The sequence below is a fragment of the Tachypleus tridentatus genome, chromosome 12, assembly GCF_004210375.1.
Source record: "Tachypleus tridentatus isolate NWPU-2018 chromosome 12, ASM421037v1, whole genome shotgun sequence".
Classification (NCBI taxonomy): domain Eukaryota; kingdom Metazoa; phylum Arthropoda; class Merostomata; order Xiphosura; family Limulidae; genus Tachypleus; species Tachypleus tridentatus.
Genome location: NC_134836.1, coordinates 79,562,457 through 79,586,578, shown reverse-complemented (window position 1 = coordinate 79,586,578; position 24,122 = coordinate 79,562,457). Strand labels below are relative to the sequence as shown.

The 24,122-nt window shown below is 34.9% G+C and overlaps 1 protein-coding gene and 1 long non-coding RNA gene across 4 annotated transcripts; one reads left to right on the top strand and one right to left on the bottom strand.

The window, feature by feature from the left end:
• Positions 1 to 703: 703 nt before the first annotated feature.
• Positions 704 to 1,649, top strand: LOC143235429 (uncharacterized). The gene is made up of 2 exons (XR_013019185.1): positions 704 to 953; positions 1,472 to 1,649. It is a non-coding gene; the product is annotated as an uncharacterized LOC143235429 (long non-coding RNA).
• Positions 1,650 to 2,727: 1,078 nt separating this feature from the next.
• Positions 2,728 to 23,104, bottom strand: LOC143233752 (claudin domain-containing protein 1-like). 3 transcript variants are annotated; one of them, XM_076470353.1, is made up of 6 exons: positions 22,409 to 23,096; positions 6,748 to 6,855; positions 5,348 to 5,485; positions 4,851 to 4,948; positions 4,384 to 4,655; positions 2,728 to 2,908 (listed from the first exon to the last, which is right to left on the bottom strand). In XM_076470353.1, exons 1-5 carry the CDS (start codon positions 22,647 to 22,649, stop codon positions 4,404 to 4,406), a joined length of 837 nt encoding a protein of 278 aa, XP_076326468.1. In that variant the 5' UTR covers positions 22,650 to 23,096; the 3' UTR covers positions 2,728 to 2,908; positions 4,384 to 4,403. The 3 variants fall into 3 exon arrangements, with proteins under 3 accessions (XP_076326468.1, XP_076326469.1, XP_076326466.1); XM_076470351.1 differs by lacking the exon at positions 2,728 to 2,908 and adding an exon at positions 3,666 to 3,804; XM_076470354.1 differs by lacking the exon at positions 4,384 to 4,655 and having other exon boundaries at positions 2,728 to 3,804; positions 22,409 to 23,104.
• Positions 23,105 to 24,122: the final 1,018 nt, after the last annotated feature.

Sequence of the window (24,122 nt, the reverse complement as noted above, 5' to 3'; positions counted from 1 at the left end):
ATTAACGGTTATTATTTAGCCGAATAACTGCTGCATGCTATACAAATACCACACACCAAAATAAAACAAATATAAGGGTATCTAGTTTTTAAGTGCGGGAGTATATTTTCTGAGTTTGAATTTAAGTTTAACGTAACATTGCAACTTGTGAAACAACATACACACATTTATTCATCGTATTAACTTATAGTCTTCGTTTAATACAGATTTTTATGTATTGTGTAGCTTTGATCTTAAAGGTTAATTTTCAACAAATTTAATAATTGCCTTAGAAACTGTACTTTGGTTAGATATAATTCCTGTGTGGTTGCCATATTTTTAAACACTTTAGTTTTTGAGTAACAAATTAAACAAAATATGCGGCTCCTCGAACTAAAGTTCCTCTCGGTCGTTCGGCTGTTTCCCTGACGTTTTACAACTATACTATGACGTAATAGTTGCCAAACACCCTTTATTGTGCACCAGCCATTTTTTTCCTTTTTGTGCTGGTGTTTTATGTAAATCTATCGGTGCTTTTTTCGGATTACACACTTTGTCTTGATATTGCTACTTTATGTTTGTTTTATGATAACATGGTTTACTGCGTTGCTTATGTTTGTAAAAATGGTTCGGCATCGGGCAAAAGCTTCTTTTCGTTTCCGTGCAAGGAAAAGGAACCGGCAAGGTGGCGACAATGGGTGCGGATGGTCAATAAGAAGAACTGGACTCCTTCACACCATGCAAAGCTTTGTCAAGATCACTTTGAACGCTCATGTTTTGTGTCGGATCCCACTGTTTTGAATTCCGTGGGTTTCAAGACAGGCAGGTTGAGACTGAAAAAACCATCGGCAGTAGACAGGATCGTCCCCATCATCTTTCCTCGTGTAGAGCTGAGGACTGATCTCAGCCTGCAGCGTACAGGTTCCACCCCTCTGAAGCCATCCCTTGCCATCACGAAAAGAACAAACTTAAAGGTATGTGTGCAGTATAAAGCGATAAACAATAACTAGTATAATGTAATAATTTAAAAAGTACAAGTTTTTGAGGAATGTAACTAGATATACACATTTCACATTCAAGAGCGTGTTTTGCATTTGTGGCACTTGAAATTCAATGAAATATTGATTTCTTAGTCTAAACAATGGACAAATCTATCCCAAATAGAGTATATTCCAAGTTTAAAAGCTGGTAGATCATTCTGTAGATGTTTTAGTATCATTTTTACGAATGGAAAAGTTTGAAGAATACCATTTTTCAAATTTAACATTTCAAGATAAATTGAAATAAAACTGTATTGAACATGTTGAAGTAATCAAGTACATGTTATGTATTTAAAACAAATTGTAGACTTGTAAAAAATCAAATAAGCTCCATAACATATTTCCATAACTCATCATAATAAAATTAATCTTAACACAGTACCTTGACATTGTCATATTAGATGTAAATCTCATAAACCATGATGTTTTAATATATAATCTTATTTCTTCAGCTTTTAGAGGAAAGTGCTGCTGATGACACAGTGCCTACTTCTGTAGAGGAAGTTGTGATTCAGCCCACCCCTGATGATGACTGCCAAGACTCCAGAGCTGACTCATTTCAAAGTGTGTCTGTTCAGACTCTTGTAAGTGGATCATGATTGTTAGATTAAAATTGCACGTGAAATAATGCATACCATATTTGTTGTCATGACTTTGGCTTACCATTCTTCCACTGGAGGTATGACCGACTCGCAACCGGCCTGGACGCTATCAGTATCACTTACAGTTTCGCTACTCTCGCTCGTGGAACTGTCCTCATCACTACAACTTGTCAGATCTGTGTCAAAAGTAACTGTTCTAGGTTCGTTCATAGTAGAATCGAATTGATATGGCGCTACTCGACACTGTTCAGAACACAAAGTCAAAACAGACTCCGCCTCTGTTTCTCCGTATGCACTGGCCATGTTTATTTACATTCAACGCGCTGGCGATGGCGGTTTGTTTGGCAACTATTACGTTACAGTACTTTTCCAAGCGGCAAACGTAAAAACTAAAACGTTCGGATTGTCGCTCGGAAAGGACTCTTTCTGCACAAAGTTCTATGTTTCATTTATTAGCACATATGTTTTATAAAAAATGTGAACTTGCAAAATTAATCAGCATAAGTAGTTCTTTTGACTGCAAAGTTTTCTTTTTTATGTAAAATTCACCTTTAACAACAAACAAACAAGTTAAATAATTACTAAAATTAATGTGAACTTATTAATTAAAAGTATTAACTTTTGCATGCAATATTTACCGACAGATAACACTAGTAAGTAAAATTCATTGAAATAAAATTTATTGTCAAATCGAATTTTATGCTTCTTTGGTATCAAACACTAGATGACGCTAGCAACAAGTAAACAATGCCATTAAAATAAACAAATTTTTTCACCATCACTGTACATACCACCAATACACCAACCCCACTAGTACAACGGTATATCTATGGATTTACAACGCTAAAATCAGGGATTCGATACTATAACCGTTTTTACTTTATAGTACGTTACTGCAAATCACTACAATTCCAATAGGTCAAATATCAATTAATTCTTGCTAGAAACAAGAACAACTAAAGGTGCTACACCTAGAAATCAACTTCGTACTCGAAGTTGGTTTCCATTATTTCTCAAATTCCCAAAAAGTATTTATGAAAGACCACTCACGCCCTCCTGTGTTTTCTCTGTGCAACACCTTCGTGAACAAACACACACATAGTAGCTACAATTTAAAAACATATTTTATTCATCTTTCCATAAAAGAAAAAGAAATGCAATACATTGGTTCGTGAAGTATGACGTCACGAGCGATGAGATATAGCGAATCACGTCATTCTGCAAGCAATACTATATGTAACCATCTTCAAAATGTTTTCCTTCCGGTAAAGACGTATAAAGTAAGTTCTAAATAAATATAAATGAGATTACAAAGCTTATTATGTTTCCTAAGGCTACAAGATTTTTAAATACTCCAAAACAAGAAGCCATACTTAATTATTTTTTTTACCGTTATACACTTTGTAACTTACATGCTTACAAATTATAGCTTCGTATTTAAAATGCATCCGAAGCTATTCAAATTTTTGAAAATACATCCTACTCAGACGAGTATGAAGCACTAATCTGCTATTTGGTGGCGCTGCTAGTAGACGAATATTAGGCTATCTTAAAAATCTACAAGGCTCCATTGTTTTAAGAAGTAAACCAGTCAGTTTCAAAATAAAACATTTTCACGTTTGTATCACCTTCCGTCTTGAATGGAGCACGACATGAAAATATTTAATATTACTCATTAATAAACAAATAAAGACAGAAATTATTCATTCAAAAGAGAAACTGTATCAGCTTTACTCTGCCAATACATTAAAAAATGTCGTTGAGATTCCAAGCTCCATTTGCTGATGACAAACGGTATTTCATTTTTCATTAATAAAATACAAGAATTACAAATATTTTTCCTGTTCACTTTGTTCCTGATAGTGGATCAGCCGTGAGTTTCCGGACTTACAAATTTGATATCCGAGATTCGATTCATAGCAGTGGACAGAGCGTAGATAGCTAAAAAAATAAAACACCATCACATGTTGAACTTCACTGTCCGTCAGTGGTAAGACAGTGAATTAGAGCAATACTTGAATTTTTCAAGTCTCACAAACAGTAAGTAAAGTCCAGATTATAAAAACACCACCAAAAAACACGCATATAAACCTCACAAAGTTCCATGGAGAAATATTTCTGATACCCAAGGTTTTGAGCAATATGTTTCTTGAATACGGCCAAAACATATAATACTCTATTATCTGAAAATACACAAAATTCAACATATAAAGCTAAGGACTAAGGACAAGATAAAAACCTTTTCAAGTCTCTCTCTCTCTACACACACACACACAGAAATTATTCTAACTACGGTTTACAGCTTTCAATTAAAACTAAGTAATTAAATTAATTCTTTGTGTTCATTCTATAATGTTATTTATATGGTAACAGAAAAATAACGTACGAATATATAACAAAAGAACATCCCTTTTGAAAATATTTTAAAAAAACAACCTGTACACAGCGCCATCATTTGGTGACAAATCTTTAGATGTTTTATATGAGGCTATTTTCTAACTTTTTCAATCCTTTCAATAATAGTGAACTTGTTAATTATTTTTATTAGTATCTCATGTACTTTAAGTATATACAATACAATCGACATATATCAAATTTTACAAAAGGTAAATGGTAGCATCTTTAAAAATTAAATTTTCTGTATTTATTAACCCCAACACAAAGTTGCAACAAGTTTCAGTAAAGTTCCTTTAAAACACTAAATGGAGCTATAAACAAAGTTAAAATAACTTATATTTATACTAAAATTTCAAGCAGATCACTTTAATTGTGTGTATTCTTCTTAGTATCCGTAACCATACTGGTAATAGGGGCCAGGATATCCGTATCCATAGCCATAAGGTTGTCTTTTATCCGGGTATACAGGCATCAGATACTGCATGTTTTTAGCCTGCTCTATTTTCTTCTCGTGACGTAGGCACCGGGCGCCAGAGAGAAACAAAATGGCGGCAACAAGATTCATTCCCACACCAATCCAAGCCAATATATATGACCAACCGTAATAAAATTCTGTTTGTCCATTTTGTTTCAGAACCTATTAAACAAATTAAGATGGAGTAATTATATTTATGTTGTGTGTTTTCAGCATTTCAAATAATTATTACTAGAACCAGTCAGTTATAACACTGTCAGGAATTGGAACAGAGTACCTAACATTGACAATGCTATAACAATATTGAACTTAGTGTTACGTGACAGCTTATGTTCGTAATGTTATAAAACCACTCACAGTTGGCCAGTTGAAATAAGACATTTTGTCGTCAAGTTTTTGGTAATCGAAGTATTGAACTCCGTGCCACAGACCCATTGCACCAGCGTCAACCAGAGCTAAATCCGATAAAAATAATTTAAATGTATTACACTAAACGTATTGCCTAGTAAATACTTGTTTGTTCTATTGACATAAGTCGTTATAACACCCTGAATCGCCGCCTTTTTTAATCGACAAATATAGTGAAATGTATTACAAAAAACTAAAAGAAACAAAAACAGAGCTTATTCGACTCAAAATTGGTCTTGAGGACGTTTCTTACAGTTTTTAACACATCTAGTCTTCTGTTGTTGCTTCGTTTTCCGTTATACAAACTGAAAATTTCGACTCAAAACTACAAGCAATCTTAGAATACTAAGAAGTTCTATGTCACTAAGCGTGATTTTGTTAAAACTACTTCTGTCTCTGTTAATAACTGCTTACACCAATCACTCGAATTTATTTAAAATACTTACAAGCCAAAAGCTCCAAAAGACCAGTAGCTACGATGTTTCCATGGGAACGTTTCCAGCATCCAGTCACGCCGGTGAAAAAGGACAGGAAGATGAAAAAAAATGCAGAAATGTATAACCCAATTACAGACCGGGCCATGTCTGGAAGAAATAACAACTGTCATGCAAATATAATGTTTTTATAATTGTATATTCGTTAACAATATTAACAAGTTAAACACTGATACGTGGCTGTTCTCTGTAGCAACATAAGACGTTACTCTGGATTAAATTAACTAAAGTCACAGCCGACGTTAAAATTAGGTTTCATTTGTGTGTGTAAAACCAATTGACTGGAACTTCTTTAACACTGAGTCCAGGCTTCAACTTCAAAATGAACATGTACTATTTTGTGTGGAGGTTCTTAATAAAAGACAGCTTGCCCTGGTTTGAGAACAACGTGAAGTAAGCCAAGATACAACGAGGACTTGACCTTAAAAGTTATTTCCGGCCCTGGTAATAGATGTATACTAGACGAAGTACCAAAATCTTAAAACGTCCTGAAAAGCTCGACAGCTTTTGAAAACGAGTCTCTTGTTTATAAGAAGCTAAATATTTCTTTAATCGTTGTTGGTATTGTTAGAAAACAATATACAATAATAAAAAGTTTATATATTCAGTTGTTTGTTTGTTAATGATTAACTCACTATAGAATCCCTTCAATATATGTTATTTGTATTACTTTACGTTTTTTCTTTTTGACATAATATTCATATGAACCTACTCTCGTCCTTCCGAGAAAATGTTCGCATAGAATCTCATTTGGAAGATATTTTCTCATACAAATAAAATGTTCAAACTCGTCTATTTACAATAAAAAAATAAAATAAGTTTCATAGGGATGACGATACACAGTGTGGCTGGATGTAGTTAGAGAAAATTATCAATATAAACGAGTTCTTTATGCCGTGACTTCGTTCTTTGTTCCCTGCAGCAACCCTGTTGGCGGTGTGCAGGCTAGGTACTCGACCTTCTAACAAACTCTTGTATAGAGAAACGTATATAACCTTGCAAAGACGACACCAGGATAACAAAGTGCAGTCAAATTTATCGGGTTCATGGGACAGTGCAGTAAGCTGTAAATTAGCTTCGTAATACTCGTACCATCAATCCTCCACGTCACCCCTAACGACGAGGACTGTGTTTATGAAAAAATGGACTTCGAGTGCAAATATCAAACCACTTGGAGTTAATTACGCTTCTAATAATTACAATTTTGTAAGATGAAAAACATGTAACTGTTTCGCCCACCAATGATTTTGATAAACTGATAACAAAGTACAAGTCGTAAAACATGGAATAGATAATAAGTAAAAGCAATAGGTTAAAGCCACAGGTTTTTTGACAATTAATAAACAACTTACGTAATCTGTCCCAACGAGCATCTGAGAAGGAATCTGATACTTCATTGTCCGGGATGTAATAGTTTATGTTAATACATTCCGTCTGCACTGGTGATATGTACGTTTTGGCTGGAAGAGAGAAATCACAAATATAATCCTTCCATTTTAAAATAGATACAAAGAAAACATATTTACAAATAAGATATAAGCATACAATTGGGTAGGAATAGTGAACGCCAGTGTTGACGATAGACGAGGCGCTCTATAGTGTATCATTTCAAAAACAAAATTTCTGAAATGCCTTAAATGATTTTTGAGACTAAACCGCCTTTTCCTAACCATTGTTCGTCAAATATTACCGAGCATGCGCAATGTTTGGCAAAACGTTGAGATTCCAAACAAAAATTATTTACGCGTCTTGTACATGTACTTTCAAAATTAACTACTTTCAAACAGCATTATACAACAAAATTTAAGTAATATATTTCCTAAAAAAATATTCTATGTATGGTCTAACCCAGGGGTGCCCGCACCCCTAGGGGGTGCGAGGATGCCCATGAATAATTAAAGCAAATCTATATTTTTACATAAGAGTATGCTTTATATTTCTCCTAAGAAGAAACATTGAAATTAATTTTTCATTATGTACCCTGAATTTTTGTCTTGAAAAAAGGTATGCTGTATGTATGAAGATTAAAAAAAAATTTTGATTACATCAACTTTGTATTTTTAGCTTTTTTTATATTTAAGTTTCCAGGGGGTGCGAGAAATGATTACTGATTTGAAAGGGGTGCAAACACTGAAAAAGGTTAAGAACCACTGGTCTAACCAATGTAAAAACTCAGTTTAGAACAAATGGCATCCGAGACGATTCTTTTCGAATTCATAGAAAAAAAAAGCATCGACAAATGAACAAACAGATTATTAACTAATGAAAGTTGTTTTAAACACACACACCTGGCACATCTAATGCTGGTTTTAATTAGAAGTATCCTTAACCTGGCGAAGATTAACATTGTGACACTGACAATGATGGAGATTTTTCTTGCCACGACTAGAACTTCCGTAAATAGTTTACAAACCTTTTAAGAAGCTTTTTCTTCAAGCAAAATATATCATAATTTGTTTAAATTCTTCGCTAACTCTAACCATAATATAATTTTTATTTTTAGACTTATTGTATATCTTATTGGTTAACAAAGAAAGGTCATATTCAGGTTAACGTATAGATGACATAATAAGGTTGAAACGTTGTTTGCTGCTTTATTTGTAAGTGTTGACACCCGTACCAGCTGTTCTGAGATACATTTTTACTTCAAGTGGGTTTCTTGTCATCATGAATATCATATTGTATACAAATCCATTCGACTACTTAAACTCAAGAAACTCCTTAATTGTAAACATATTTTTGTTTCATTTTATTGACAGCGTCCTTATTTTTACATATTTTTCAGTCCAGGTGGCGTTACGGTCATAGTTACTTTACTGATGTAAGCATTGTGAATTTGTCATTTTAGTTAAAGACAACAAATGATGACCGTTAATTTCCGACCACTGAGATTCTGGAAGGTCAAGAACATGGTCCAAATGCAAAGGTCATTAAACTCTGAAATGACCGCTACGGTCAGAGTGAACTGTTTATAAACCAGTTTCTGCGGCCTAGTTATCCTACAACGAGCCCTAAAATATAACCCTAATTACTCAAGCCTAATCTAGATCTCATCAACTGACGAAATAACAAAAATTTCAGCTCCATCTGTCACGTGCAATAATCTGAACTTTGTTAATATTGCTAAACACGACACGAGAAAAGTTAGTAGTGGTACTAGTAAGACATAAGACGGTACTTCCGGTTTACATAGTCCAATCTACTGTCATGTTCAGTTTTTCTCTTACGAAGTAGTAACGAGCCACCTCAGACGCTCCGAATTTGTAACGGAGAGAAATCACGAACATATCGTTTGTACGTCTAGAATCCTTAATCTTTAATGTAATACGGCATATATAGACTTCAAAAAAATTCACCAGAGAAAGTTATGAAAGTATGACACATATCACAATGTTGTTTCATATACAGTGTAACAAATCTATTATAGACAACGTTTTAACATGCAAGATATTTACATCAACTTAAAGTAATTTAGAAGTAGTTCATAGTGTAGCAAAGACATTCTTGTACAGCAGACAAAAGTATGCACAGACACAAAACAAGGCAAGAAAAAGTATAAGAACTTGTACAGATTAGGATCAATAAGTTACCGTATTAACCACACTTGTGGTTCTGTATTACACGTTATGTACCAAGAAAACAGAACGTAACATTCACTAAACACTTCAGGTGACTGGTCAGAAGATAGAACATAACATTCACTATACTAAACACTTCAGGTGACTGGTTAGAAGATAGAACGTAACGTTCACTAAACATTTCAGGTATCTCAGTAAGAAGATAGAACATTCACTGCACTAAACACTTCAGATGATTCAGTCAGAAGATAAAACATAACATCCACTACACTAAACACTTCAGGTGACTCAGTCAGAAGATAGAATATACATTTGAGTCTATATATATATATATATATACACACACACACACAATTTAAATATATGTATATGAAAAAATACAATGTAATTTAGAAGAGCATATATACTGTGTGTTTTTGATTTTCCCCCAGTATCATGAAAGTTTCTGTGACTTTTGTAATTTAAAATTAACCTTTTGGCATATTTAGAACCATATTGGGCTTCGTTTTGCAGATCAAGAATAAATACTACACCGGATTTCAAAACAAACAGTAGCTAGTCCAGAAACATGACTGTAAATCGTTTATCTGTTTACAGAGAAAAGTGAAAAACATCGATAGTAAGACCCTGGGGTACTCAGGATAATAAACCTTTAAGCATCTTGAAACAACTGATAAAAACCTGCTGTGCTATACCTGATTAAACGACCACGTCACTGTTCTGTGAGACTACGAAGCTAATACGTGGGTCATAAACACGTTGGACGTTGAATAATACCAGAAATTGTCAAACTGGTCTTCAGGTAACATCACTTCTCTTTATTAAATAATTATTTTATTTCTAGTTTAATGATATCTTAGTTTCAAATTTTGAATAAAACAAACTATGGCTCAAAACAAGCAGTTTAAGTAATACTGATAAAACTTTATTGGACATGAGACACCTAGGAGGACATTTCATCATTGGTGCTTAAATTAGGAGGACATTCCATAATTGTTGCATTAACTAGAAAGACAATTCACCATTTTTGATAACGAGAAGCCCACTTAATACCCATACCAGCCATTCTGAGATACTATCCACCATTGTTATTTGAACGAGGAAGACAATCCACTATTGTTGTTTGAACTAGAAAGAAAATCCACCATTGTTGTTTGAACTAGGAAGGCAATCCACCATTGTTGTTTGAACTAGAAAAACAATCTTCCATTGTTTTTTGAACTAGGAAGAAAATACACCATTATTGACTTCAACTAGGATTGTTGTTTCAACTAAAAAGACAATCCACCCTTGTTCTATTGCTTGGATTAAGGTACATATTATGTTATTGTCTTGAAAATTCGGCTTTAAAGTCAAAAACTATATATTAGCACAAGATAGCTTTGAATTACGTATGACTGTATTTTAAAAACTATTGTGAGATCTCGTTGTTTTTGTAGAATTCTGAAAATAATACACTGGAAATGTCGACCTGTTTCAGGACTGGTCAACAATTAAGAACTATTGTACAATGTAGTATTCAAAATCCACACTACTGCCACAATTCTCACAGACTGTGCCAACCAAGGAACATCCAGCTACGAGAAAGGTTCGTTTTGACAATGAAGAAACCACGTGACTTCTGCTTCCAATCAATGTATAAAGTATCTTGTCTGTATGACGTCATTAACAGTAGACAGGTAGGAAGCGATTTAATGTTAGTAGAATTAGAATAATAGGGGTGGAACCCAATTACAGATACTGTAAAAAAGAGTCATTTTGTACGGACTACGTCAGTAGGTTCTTGCACCTATGATTTGTTCTGTTAAATAGGGTTTGACACTTTTAATGTGAAGTTTATGGGTTGGCTTGCTTCTCCGCCCATTCGTGGAGTGTTCCGCTAGTTTCGACTATATACCTTAACCTTTTCAGTCTGTTTGAATAACATACAGCTAAAATTTTCGATCAGTTCAATTAAATAATCTGAATTTTTCTGTCAGAACAGTTTGTTTGTCTTTGCTGCGCAGTAGGTTTGCATCAGTTTCCTTGTGAACTCCATTAAGTTGTCAGTGGTAATACACTCGCCTTCTGTTTAGGGTTAAAAATGTTACACAGTCTCCAAGTTCCTGTGCTTTGCCTCATAGACTAGCGGTATTTACTTTGGAAGGTGTATTTAAATATCCTACTGAATTTATCAGACAGAATCCCATCACACCCACAGGAGATGACGAACCCTGAAACAGCCCACTGTTTGGGTGTTGTCTGGAGAACTCTCCACTTCTGCTTGAAACTGGTACAACGATTTTGTTGAATATCTCAAAACGTTAACACTAGTGACATACTTGTATACTCTCCTAACCAGGGGCTGGGAGCAGATACTGTGGTCTACATCCTCCATTTTAGATATACTCTCATATCCAGGGGCTGGGAGTAGATACTGTGGTCTATATCTTACATTGCAGATATACTCTCCTACCCAGGGGCTGGGAGCAGATAATGTGGTCTACATCCTTCATCTACTGTAGATATACTCTCCTACCCAGTGGCTGGGAGTAGATACTGTGGCCTACATCCTCTATTGTAGATATACTCTCTTATCCAAGGGCTTGGAATAGATATTGTGGTCTACATCCTTCATCTGTTATAGATATACTCTCCTACCCAGGGGCTTGGAGTAGATACTATGGTCTACATCCTTCACTGTAGATATACTCTCCTACCCAGGGGCTAAAAGCAGATACTGTGGTCTACATCCTTCATTGTAGATATACTCTCTTATCCAAGGGCTTAGAGTAGATACTGTGGTCTACATCCTTCATCTGTTATAAATATACTCTCCTACCCATGGGCTGGGAGTACATTCTGTGGTCTACATCCTTCGTCTACTGTTCATCACTTTGATAAGAGTTAAGTTTTGTTAACACGTTTTACACTGACTGCTCAGTCCAGAGAACAAACTATGGGAACTGATAAACCGTAACACCAACAGGCGCTGTTCTACAAAAGTTCAAAACTTATAAATTGAAGTATTATATACTTTGTGGTACAATACTTTTTTTTTCCCCAGTGTCGAAATTCGCGCAAAGTGAGGGCTAACTGCGCTAACCATCGCTAACACTGCACAACAAAGTTTTTGCTTCTTGAATACTGTTGGGTGTTCCTTATAGATTTTTTGGCTGCTGATCACGAAAATCACATCCAAATTTGCCCATCACGTACAGTTTCATCGAAATCTTCAGTTTTCACCAGGACATTGCTACAATGGAAAAACGATATCACGGCAACTGGAATCTGTCAATGCTTGCTGACCACTGTTGGACACTGTTGCGACGTGATGCACCGGACATTGAATACAAACGAAAATCAGGAGCAAAACACTTTTAATTATGTTGAACTTAATAGCGTATTAGAAACAAAAACGCAATTAAATACGTTATTGCCAGTAAACAGTTAACTGTCTATTTCTCAGAGTTCCTACGTGATAAAGCAAAACCAGAACTATGTTTGTGCATACCAACCAGGTACCTGTCACAATCAGCAAAAACTTTTCAGGAAGCAAAACTTTTCAAAAGAATTATTGTGCAGTGTAATTTAGCAGTGATAAACCAAAGGGAAGGCAGCTAGTCATCATCGCCCATCGCCAACTCTTGGGATACTCTTTTACCAACGAATGGTGGGACTGACCATAACATTATAATGCCTCACGGCTAAAAAGGCGAGCAAGTTGGTGACAGAGATTCGAATACGAGATATGTAAGTTACTAGTCGAAGCGCTCTAACTGCTAGGATAGGCTTATAACGATAAAAATCAGGTTTCTATACACGTGGTGGGTACAGCACAGGTAACCCATTGTGTCGTTTTGTGCTTAACTACACATTTATTTCCTTCGTAAAAACTCTATACTCTAAAAATATAGTTAATACCTGATACGACTACACTAATCACGTTGTTGTACAACCAAGCTCTACTATTTGATACTACTATACACGGGGTGGCCCAACTTGGCTCGATGGGAAAATGTGCTCTGTAAGACTTGCTGGAGTATTATGTGAGACTTCCTGTAGATTTCAGCCATAACACTTTCAGTGCATGCATTATTTTGTGTTAGTTAACGAATAGTTCAATAATCAATAAATAGTCTGGTCTTTTTTACTTTCACTTTTTTTCCCTCGAATGATATTATTTTTCCAGCCAAGCAGGATTGAATATAAAAATTCGAGGTACAGGCGTTCTTCACATATACCAATATCAAGGAAAAGTCTGCCTGTTTGTCTGTGACGCATTTCCTCCTAAACGAGTTGACTGATCAACACCAAACTTAGCAAACTAGCTTAGTATTCCAAAAGAAAACGAAGTTCGAACCAAACATTCCCGTGTAGTGAAAGATAAAGATGTCTAACAGAATAACAATCGATACTGCACTAGCTGTTATAAACAGATACGTTTCAACAAAACTCCCCCCAAAACAAAATTATAAAAGTCGAAGACTTTAGGCGTTGTTTCACACAATAATTAAATATGCACTAATAATAAATCCAGCTACAATGCAGAGTCGATTTATAGGTATTTGGCTATGTCTGTTGCAACCTGTGTATGAGTGTAGGGCGGGGAGGTCAGACTGTATGAAGGCCTCTTCTTCCCTACAATACGGAACTCTACTTGTTCCCTTGATCATGTGACCTGGGAGGGTCAGGTGTACCCTGGACCTCTACTTCCTCCTCGACTGTTGGATTGGTTTTTGAAAGTCTGAGATGAATCCCACGTTAGCTCTATACAATTTGGTCCGTTAGCTAGGGAAAATATGTTATTATATCACGCATGCGCGTTACACAATTTAACATTACTGACATTAAATTAACCCTACTATTATGCGTGTCCCGCAGCGGTAAGTCTACGGATCTACAACGATAAAATCAGGGGTTCGATCTCCCTCGGTGAACGCAGTGGTTAACTTGATGTGGATTTGCTATAAGAAAAACACAATCACTCTTCTTGTGTACACTGCCACGTAACTGGTAAAGGTTGTTTTACACAAACGTTGAATGTTTCTCAACTGAAACACACGTGGTGAATTTAAAGTATTAACGTACAATACACAAGGAGGGCTGAAAGTAAAGAAACACCAACAACACTGTCCTGAAATGTTATCAGTTGAGTAAAACCAACAATTATATCGCATGCTTTATGAATAGCTGTATAGCGTACACTGTATATTGCAACAATACACTGCATACCGTACATTGTAACAATGCATTGTATAGAATATACTGTTTATTACAACAGTACAATATTAATTTGTTCTGTCTGAAACAATGTAATATCTCGCTATTCTTGGCGAACGTTTCTCAGTTTAAATTCTTACAATAATGTACGATAAATCAAATTATACTACTGTACCATATAGTTGTCTAAGATTTGTTGTCTTTGATTGTGTATATATAGTATGTTATAGTAAGTTATTAATACTTTATAACTTTTTTACTTTATAGAGTTTAAACTCTATCAGAAGACATTACTTAGAACCTCCAACACTGAATAACACCTCCCTAATACTCACTTCTGGTTGGTCCACATATTAACTTAAATAGTTCAAAAGTTTAAAATTTGTTCCAAAAGGATATTCAATATTAAGTCACGTGATTATAGCTCTGCCATTAAACTTGGTCTATATCGTTTTGTTACTCTTGACAACATAACAAGAACTATCGCAAATGTAGAGTTATTGTACCAGTAACCACAGTGGCGAAACGTTGGCTGAAATACGATTATTTGTTTGTTTTTCTATTTATTTTCTGAAGAATTATTTTATTCAACTTTAATGAAGAGTTTCTGTAATAAATATTTGTAGAATCGGTTGCATAGAAACAAAGTTATAAAAAGTAAGGACATACACAGCACATATCGTGAAATAATGGCCACATTCTTTAGGTTATCAGATATATAGTACCAGCAAGGGCTTAGTACCACATGGTCAAGATATTCATCACAATAACTCATCATAAAATGAATTACGAGAAAGTATTTTTTTTTTAATAATGGTAACGTACAGTTTCATACAAAACAAACTATACTATTAAACAGACATGGATCGAATTTCACACAAATCTAACATGTAGAAGCCATGTGAAAACCTAGGCTTCCGTCGCAATACCAATTAGGAATCACTGTTCAGTTACGTCATAGCTGGTCTATCATAACTAATTCTTCTGGTAACAGGGATACGCTTCCACTGCTGAAGTAATAACATATTACTTCAAGTGTTACGTCACAGTCGAAGTTATCACGATATAATGTAGGATCCCCAGTAATCTGTTTAAACACGCACTGATATATTTCCTTGTTCTAGGTGTTAGATCTTCAGGATTAGATTAGTAGAAGGATAGTAAATTATTCCCATTTCTCGTGTTGGGCCCGGCATGGCCAAGCGTGATAAGGCGTGCGACTCGTAATCTGAGGGTCGCGGGTTCGCATCCCCGTCGCGCCAAACATGTTCGCCCTTTCAGCCGTGGGGGCGTTATAAAGTTTCGGTCAATCCCACTATTCGTTGGTAAAAGAGTAGCCCAAGAATTGGCTGCCTTCCCTCTAGTCTCACACTGCTAAATTAGGGACGGCTAGCCCTCGAGTAGCTTTGTGCGAAATTAAAAAAAAAAAAAATTCTCGTGTTAAGTTCTAACGCAAACCACGAAACCTCAAGTCAATACACGACGACTATTCTTTATTTATTCTACAGAGTGTTCGGAAAGTCACTATGCACTTGTATATTTATTAACAGACATGTTTCAACATAGAATACAGGAGGTAAATATGAATGACAATTATAAACAATGTTGAAAGTTACCCCCATTGGCATCAATACAGGCCTGGATTCTTCTTATTTTGTTTCTAAACACCGCTATCAGTTGCTGGCTTGAAATAGACTAAATTGACATATGATTACAAAACTGCACAGTGACTGTATTTGAAACTGATTAGAACTTAGGATTTCACATTGATATGAAGGCCTTCTGGCGAGTTTTACTGGTTAGTTACGTCTATATGTCAGATATTTCCAGTGTTAAAGTTTGTAGAATTTCTTCGCTAGCTGTCCCTAATTTAGCAGTGTAAAACTAGAGGGAAGGCAGATAGTCATTACCACTCACCGACAACTCTCAGACTACTCTTTTACCAACAAATAGTTGGAGTAACCGTAACTTTATAACGCCCCCACGGCTGAAAGAACGAGCATGTTTGGTGTGATGGGGATTCGAACCTCAGATTACGAGTCGAGTACCTTATCCACCTAACCATGCCGGACCCGCTAGCTATCCCTAACTTTAAAGTGAAAAATTGGAGAGAAAGCATAATCAACATACCCACCACCAAATCTTGGGCTTCCTTAACCATAAAAAGTAGAATTGACTCTGTTACGTGCAAAAATGTATCTCGGACGAGTATCCGATTTATTATGTTACGTACCTTACGTATTACGATTTCAAGTAATCGGAAATTTTAATTTTGAAGTTAAGTGAAAGTCAGTATTAAATAAATTAACTTTATGATATTTGCCAACAAGGTTGATACACAAAACTTTCTTTCTTAACATAAACGGCTCCACATGACCAGGCGGTTAAGGCACCCAACTCGTAATCCCTGAGGGTCGCAGGTTTGAACCCCCGTCCCACCATACTTGTCCTTTCAGCCGTGGAGGTGTTATAATGCGATAGTATAAGCATAAATTGGTTTGTTTGTTTGTTTTTGAATTTCGCACAAAGCTACTCGAGGGCTATCTGTATATTTTAATATACAAACAACAACACAATTTATAATAATTATTACATATAATGATTTATAGACAAAAAAAACTTACAAACTTACAAACGATATTCAGTCTTATATCTCGCCTGGAACTGAATATTTTATCGATGGACTAGGTCCAACAAGCAAATTAATTTTATGTTGATACACTTCACTTGACTGGAATGCAAGCTAGCTCTATTCTTGTTTAGCCTAACGCCATTTACAAGCTGACTTTTCGCAGAGGAAGATAGATACGTGATGCCCTTGTAGAAATAATTATCTGAAGTTGAAATATTTGTAATGTTCGAAATCTATAAACATTCCTTGTCAAATTCTGTAGTTTTCCGATTACTAAACGATAATCATAATTATAGTTACCGAAGCTTATAGTATACTGACTGTAGCGACCCAACACAATTCTTAAACTTTCTCTTATAACCTTTAAGCGAAGTTCTAAAAAGTTTAGTTGGCCCAACAACAATCAAAGACGAGCATTTTTGGTGACAGGTTTCAAACTCGCAATCCGCCGATTGTGACCCCAGCACGTTAATAGGCTGTGCCATACCCTAGCTTTAAACAACAGAATATAGATTGACGATCAGTTTAAGTTACCGGTATTGGTTGGTACCAAAATAAACGTCTTAATGTTTTAAACATTACTTCGTTAGCTACTAATAAAAAAGGTTAAAGTGTAAATCATGTCGTTTAAAAACAGATACATAAAATACACTCCTAAATTTAAATTATAAATGAGAGAAAATAGAATATCATGACAAATGTTCGACCTACAATAATATAAGGTAAAACAGACGTTCAAAATTCTTGCTATAATGCAGAGATACAGTGAGTTCTGAATAAAACGAAGTCAAAATATAACACTCGAGCCAACAAGTTATTAGATAAAGTGAAATAACAACCTGTTAAAATATTATTACGATTAAATTTTGCTTGAGTAATCAAACACTTGTAACTATACTAACAACTTTTTTAAACTTTATTTTACCCCACTGAACCTACCTGGATTCAGATCAAATAGCGTAAACGATCCATGAATTAGAACTGTGTTCTATACAAAGCTGTAGCAATTTAGTTGGATACAAATTTTAAGCCTGATTTCACACATGTTAAGCCTAACTTGATATCACTTATTTAAAATAATTTGACTTCTTACTGGAGCTGAAAATCGTTGTACTAAAAATGGACTCAACCTGCTAAAGAAACTCCATCTAGGTATCTAATTGCTCGTTAAACACTTTTATATTTACGTAATACAAGTTCTACCCGACAGGCGACATTCTAGTTTTAAATTGGTTGACACAGTAACCCTAATTACATAATTTCTAAAGATATCGATCCCTAATTTTTTTTAGATGTTTCATTCTCTACGAGTTTATTTTTTAATAGCTTTTTGGTTCCCCGTGAATATATTTAATAAAATATTTGTTTTCCTGTCATTTCTTTAAGACGAAGAAAGAGTTACAAATTTCAGTGTTTTTGTTTGTTTTTTTTCCATTTTCCTGGTTGCTCCAAAGAGATCGTGTATTTAATTTCCCACAGTTTCATTTCTACTTGATTTTAGATCTTCAAGCTCTAATGTAAAATACAAACATCACCAAGTCTTCTAAAATAAATATATTATTAATTAAATAAAAAAGAACTGACTTAAGTACTGTATCTGACTAAATAATATTTTCTACTGGAATTATACGTAATTTGTGTTTTTATTATTACAATAATGTCACAGTTATTTTTGAAGAAGTAAATACAGTTGTTTGGTCACAGGTTTAGGAAGACGCGGTTTTACAAAAAACAAAACAGAAAAATAAGAAAATTCAATGTCAGAACGATTAAGGAATCCATATATTCAGAGCCTTATTTCCATTTCACTCTCTTGCCTTGCTTTTTTTAAACCGAGGAATAGCGAGCGGTTCATACAAACTTAAGCTCATAGGTCTTACCGAGTCACCCGCTGGTACAGCGGTAAGTCTGCGGATTTACAAAGCTGAAATCAGGGGTTTGTTTTACCTCGCTGGACACAGCGGATAGCCCGATGTGGCTTTGCTCAAAGAAAATACACACAAACTCTTGAGATTCAGGTCTAATTGGAGTTTCGGACTCAAAAGAGGTCAAACTCTTTCAACTGATGTATTTGATCACGCCCAAAATCTTATAGATTAATCTCGCCTAAAAGAAATTCAGTTTGAAAATTGACTAGCAGAGACAATGAGTAATAAAATCGAATCGGATATACGCTTGGTATTTATTACTAACGCATAGAACTATAATTAATAAAAAGGTTTCATAAACTAATTTACTTTAATCCTGCCTTAAAATAATTTCAAGTGCCGCGGTTATATAAGATTCCCTCTTCTGGTTTGTTACACTGAATTACTTCGTTGTGCTATTTTGAGAGTTTTTGTTGTTGTTTCTGCAACACATAACAACTCAACATGACTAAATGATAGATCTACTTTTTCTTTATTGCTCCATTTGAAAAATTGTAACGATAAAAACCGGGTTTCGATACCTGTGATGGACACACCACACACAGCCCCTTGTGTAACTTTGCGCTTAACAAATAAAATAAATTATTGACCCATTGAACTAACTTAAAGTTGATTCGTTGCTGTTTTCAAACATTATGGGACATGTCTTACCTGACGCTAACTGTTGTGTAATAGTCTTCTGAAGACAAACTGGAGAGGGGAGAATGGTTATTTTATTTTAAACATTCGTATTAAAGTAGTATCCCAAACGATGCATACAGCATGTGAATAGAGGGCTTTCAAGTACGATATAATTTCGTCATAAGTCATTAGGTGACATATTCAATTTTCTTTCATTAAAGTTTGTTTTGTATTATGTACTCATTTCGATTAAATTATGTATATAAAAAGATAAGTTTTAAATATATATTTGTCAAGTTCTTGCTCAACGTAAGCACGAGACAAGTGGACACACAGTGGTAGTAGCACTGGTTCACTAATACTACACGCTTACATTCTGTATATATCTTCGATCATCAAGAGATCGAGAGCTTATGACTTAGGAAGGCACTGTCGTTGTTGTGACCACTGCCTTCCAGGGACGTTCAAGGTAAACGAGTAACCATATTGTGTCAAATGTCGTATTTCTCAAACGGAAGTCAAACTAAACAGTTAAATGTTGTTCCTGTCACTCCTTAACCAATGATCCATTAGCACAAATTCTGACACAGTAGCTATGGAGAGGCTTTCAAAAGTGAGTACTTGTGTTAACTTCAGTTATTAGAAAGTGTCTTGACGTTTTACATCAGTTGGTAAAGTGATTACTCGGAGGTTTATTCCAGGAGAAAAAATAACAACAAATGAGTGGGGTTAGACAACAGATCTTGTTTGTAGGCTAGAGGAAATGTGGTAACATAAGTTACTAAATAACATGTCTGTTCCCAGGTCTGGTTTCCTTGTTGTTTTAGATATTTGCGTATATTTACATATGGGATTCGTTTGTTACTTGAATTTTCACACAAAGCTACTCTCGAGGGCTACCTCCACTAGCCGCCCTATTTAGCAACGATTGGATAGAGAGAAGGCAGTTAGCTAATCAACACACCCACTACCACTCTTGAATGAACGAATAATGAGATTTAACTCTTACTCTTATAACGCTCCCACGCCCACAACTTGCAGAGTACAAGTTTTTCTACTCATTCTTGTGATAACGGAATGCAAATATTGGATCCACAGAGCCAAGGTTCGGTATCGTAACCAAAGAATCATGTTTGGTACAATCACGGACCAGGATATGCAAAATAAAGTTTACCACACAGTAAACACGTTTTTTTTAAGGCGACCAGACGTATTCTATTAAGGAAAACATATTGTAAACGCTCCTAAAACAGCTGCCTACTAAATACGAATATTCCTGGCATCTGGTGGCTATATACGTGAAGCTCATTCGATCCTTTTAGTCAAACACCTGTCATTTCCTTTATATAGTCGACTTCTTTCCCCCACGAGTAGACTAGAACTTTCACTTTCATTACCAACCATATCGGTTTTTTCACCTATTTTTATGTTTCAATCAAGGCATACGTTACGATATCGCTGCTTCCAGGCCTAGCTATTTGTTTGTTTTGCTACTGATACTACACTGTAAAACAACAAACACGGTAACATGACTACACGGTAGGATATAATACTACACTGTAAAACAATGAATACAGTAACATGACAACATGGTATATGTGATACTACACTGTAAAACAAGAAACAAGGTAACGTGACTACACTATAGGATGTAATACTACACTGTAAAAGAATAAATACAGTAACATGACTACACGATAGGATGTGATACTACATTGTAAAACAGTAAACAAGGTAACAAGACTACACGGTAGGATATAATACTACACTGTAAAACAATGAATACAGTAACATGACAACATGGTATATGTGATACTACACTGTAAAACAAGAAACAAGGTAACGTGACTACACTATAGGATGTAATACTACACTGTAAAAGAATAAATACAGTAACATGACTACACGATAGGATGTGATACTACACTGTAAAGCAATAAATAGAGTAACATGACTACACGGTATATGTGATACTACACTGTAAAACAATAAACACGGTAACATGACCACACGGTAGGATGTGATACTACACTGTAAAACATTAAACAAGGTAACATGACTACACGATAGGATGTGATACTAAACTGTTAAACAATAAAAAAGGTAACATAACTACACGGTAGGATATAATACTACACTGTAAAACAATAAACAGGGTGACATGACTACACGGTAGGATATAATACTACACTGTAAAACAGTAACAAAGGTAACATGACTACAGAGTAGGATGTCATACTACCCTGTAAAACATTAAACAAGGTAACATGACTACACGATAGGATGTGATACTAAACTGTAAAACAATAAAAAAGGTAACATAACTACACGGTAGGATATAATACTACACTGTAAAACAATAAATACAGTAACATGACTACATGGGATATGTGATACTATACTATAAAACAGTAAACAAGGTAACATGACTACACAGTAAGATATACTACACTGTAAAAAAGTAACAAAGGTAACATGACTACACAGTAAGATATTATACTACACTGTAAAACAGTAACAAAGGTAACATGACTACAGAGTAGGATGTCATACTACCCTGTAAAACATTAAACAAGATAACATGACTACACGATAGGATGTGATACTAAACTGTAAAACAATAAACAAGGTAACATGACTACACAGTAGGATGTGATACTACCCCGTAAAACAGTGAAGTCGATAACATGACTATACAGGATAGAGCCATTTCGCTGAAAATACCTGTAGTTTTATAAGCTCTCACCACAAGGTGTAAAACTACAGGTGTCTTGAACTATTTGATGTAAATTATAACCAGTATTTGTTGACAAGTTTGGTAAAGACAAACCCGTTCTTGGAGTTCAGAGCTTTCAATGACAAAAACTAGATCAAACCGAGACAAGCCTCTACTATTCTGATTTATATGTTTGTGAAGCATCCTAGTTTAAACAGAAATTAAGTCGTTTGGAATAGAAAAAAGTAAATATGATGAATTAACAAACAAATTATTTAGAAAACGTCTGTTTACCTGTAACTCCAAACATGTAATTGATATAAAACGTTGGCTCACCGTTTCGTGGTTTCTTGTCAGGAAAACATATTCTGAAGAGGCCTTCGTCCCGATCAAAATATATTATGTCTTCTTCGAATTCTTTCAGATATTCTCCGTTTCCTTCCAACTTCTGGCGAATAGAGGTCCTGTTAACCCGAATCTCATACCAGTTGTCCGTACCAAAAGCTATGGCTAAACAGGCCACAGCGACAACTGCGGCAATTGTAGCCACAGAAAATGTAACAGCTGAACAAGCCATAACGATAAGTAGTAAATTGTTTTAATGTTTGGGAGTATTAATATTGTATTGTTTAAGGCCGCTTACTTTTAGGGCCAAAAATGCTTTTTCATGGGTGCTTGTATGTGTTATTGTGTTTATAACACGACGTTAGTAACAGTGTTAGTATTTTTTTAAAAAACAAACCTCGAAACTCTACAAACTTATTCCCGAGTCATACTTTATGTTACTGTCTTTAAGCCTTCCTGCGACCTCTGCGGTAGTCGTGACGGTGCACAGAGGTTTGAATGGGAGAGTACAAAAGTTCTCAGTCTATAAACGATTAAAAACAAACCATCAAGTGACTATTAATGCAAGACCGCGATAATTTATTACTCCTGAGGATGTAGATTGTTATTTTTTTCAAATAAAATCTAATTATTTTGATCTATTACCTAAACTACGGTCAAGGTAAAATTAGCTTGAGTAATTTCAGAAACCCAAACCCCTGGCGAACCTCAGTGGCTTCTATTATACTTCATAACAGGTGCTTATTCTCTGATAAGGTATTCCAGTCACGTGATTTTAAGGTAGGTGCTTCGAAAGAACCCAAGGCGAAAACATGTTGAGTCAAGTATGAAAATTGTACCTGCTTATATTGTTTTTATACAGTTAACAGTTTTATTGACTTCACAAAATCTGTCAGAAAATACTCAAGAATGTAGGGGGATATTAAAAAAAATACATCATTTGAACTTAAGTAAACCCCCAACAAAGAATGTTTTTAAAGTGATATCAATACAAGATAAACATACTGAAATCACTTTACACTTTATCCTTGCAAAATAAAAATCTGAAAAGTATTAATTGATTTTGTGATTATGATTTTAAAGACTCTAGTTCTACCAGAACAGCGCTACTCCCAGTGGTACAGCGGTACGTTTCCAAACTTACAATTCTATAAAGAAGGTTTCGACACCCATGGTGGGCACAAAACACATAACCCAGTGTGTAATTTTGTGTTTAAACTATAAAAAAAAAATCAGAACAAGGGCTTCAAACGTTGCTCATATTTTCAGTGTCTACGGTTTGACAAATTATTTATCAGTAATGACTACAAGATTTGCCAAAAATACATCTTTGTAACACTTCGCTACAATTTTTATGAGAACTACATGGACACCCCCTAACAGTTTTCAACAATACCCTTTTTAATATAATGTTCACCCAACTATTAATGCAAAACAAACGATTATTTATAACGCCTAAATAAGTACACTGTTTTTTAAACGAAAATCTAGTCATAGTGTATAAAACAAAGAATTTTTTTTTTCAAACTGACTTTGTGTGGTGTTTCCGTTTAATTTATTGTGTGAATCAATATTATTTTTAGTTCTTGGCATTCTGTGGTCAATAATATCATTCACTGTTCAACTTCAATAAAATACCTAAAACAATAATCAAACATGCTTTATTAACCTCTACTATAACCAAATTAACTACGAGTGTGTTTTA

Coding starts and splice junctions, on each gene's coding strand:
- LOC143233752 (XM_076470353.1), bottom strand. CDS start 22,649: ATGGCTTGTTCAGCTGTTACATTTTCTGTGGCTACAATTGCCGCAGTT. Junction 5,486..6,747: donor TGCTCGTTGGGACAGATTAC/GTAAGTTGTTTA, acceptor TATTTCTTCCAG/ACATGGCCCGGTCTGTAATT. Junction 4,949..5,347: donor TCTTTTGGAGCTTTTGGCTT/GTAAGTATTTTA, acceptor TATCGGATTTAG/CTCTGGTTGACGCTGGTGCA.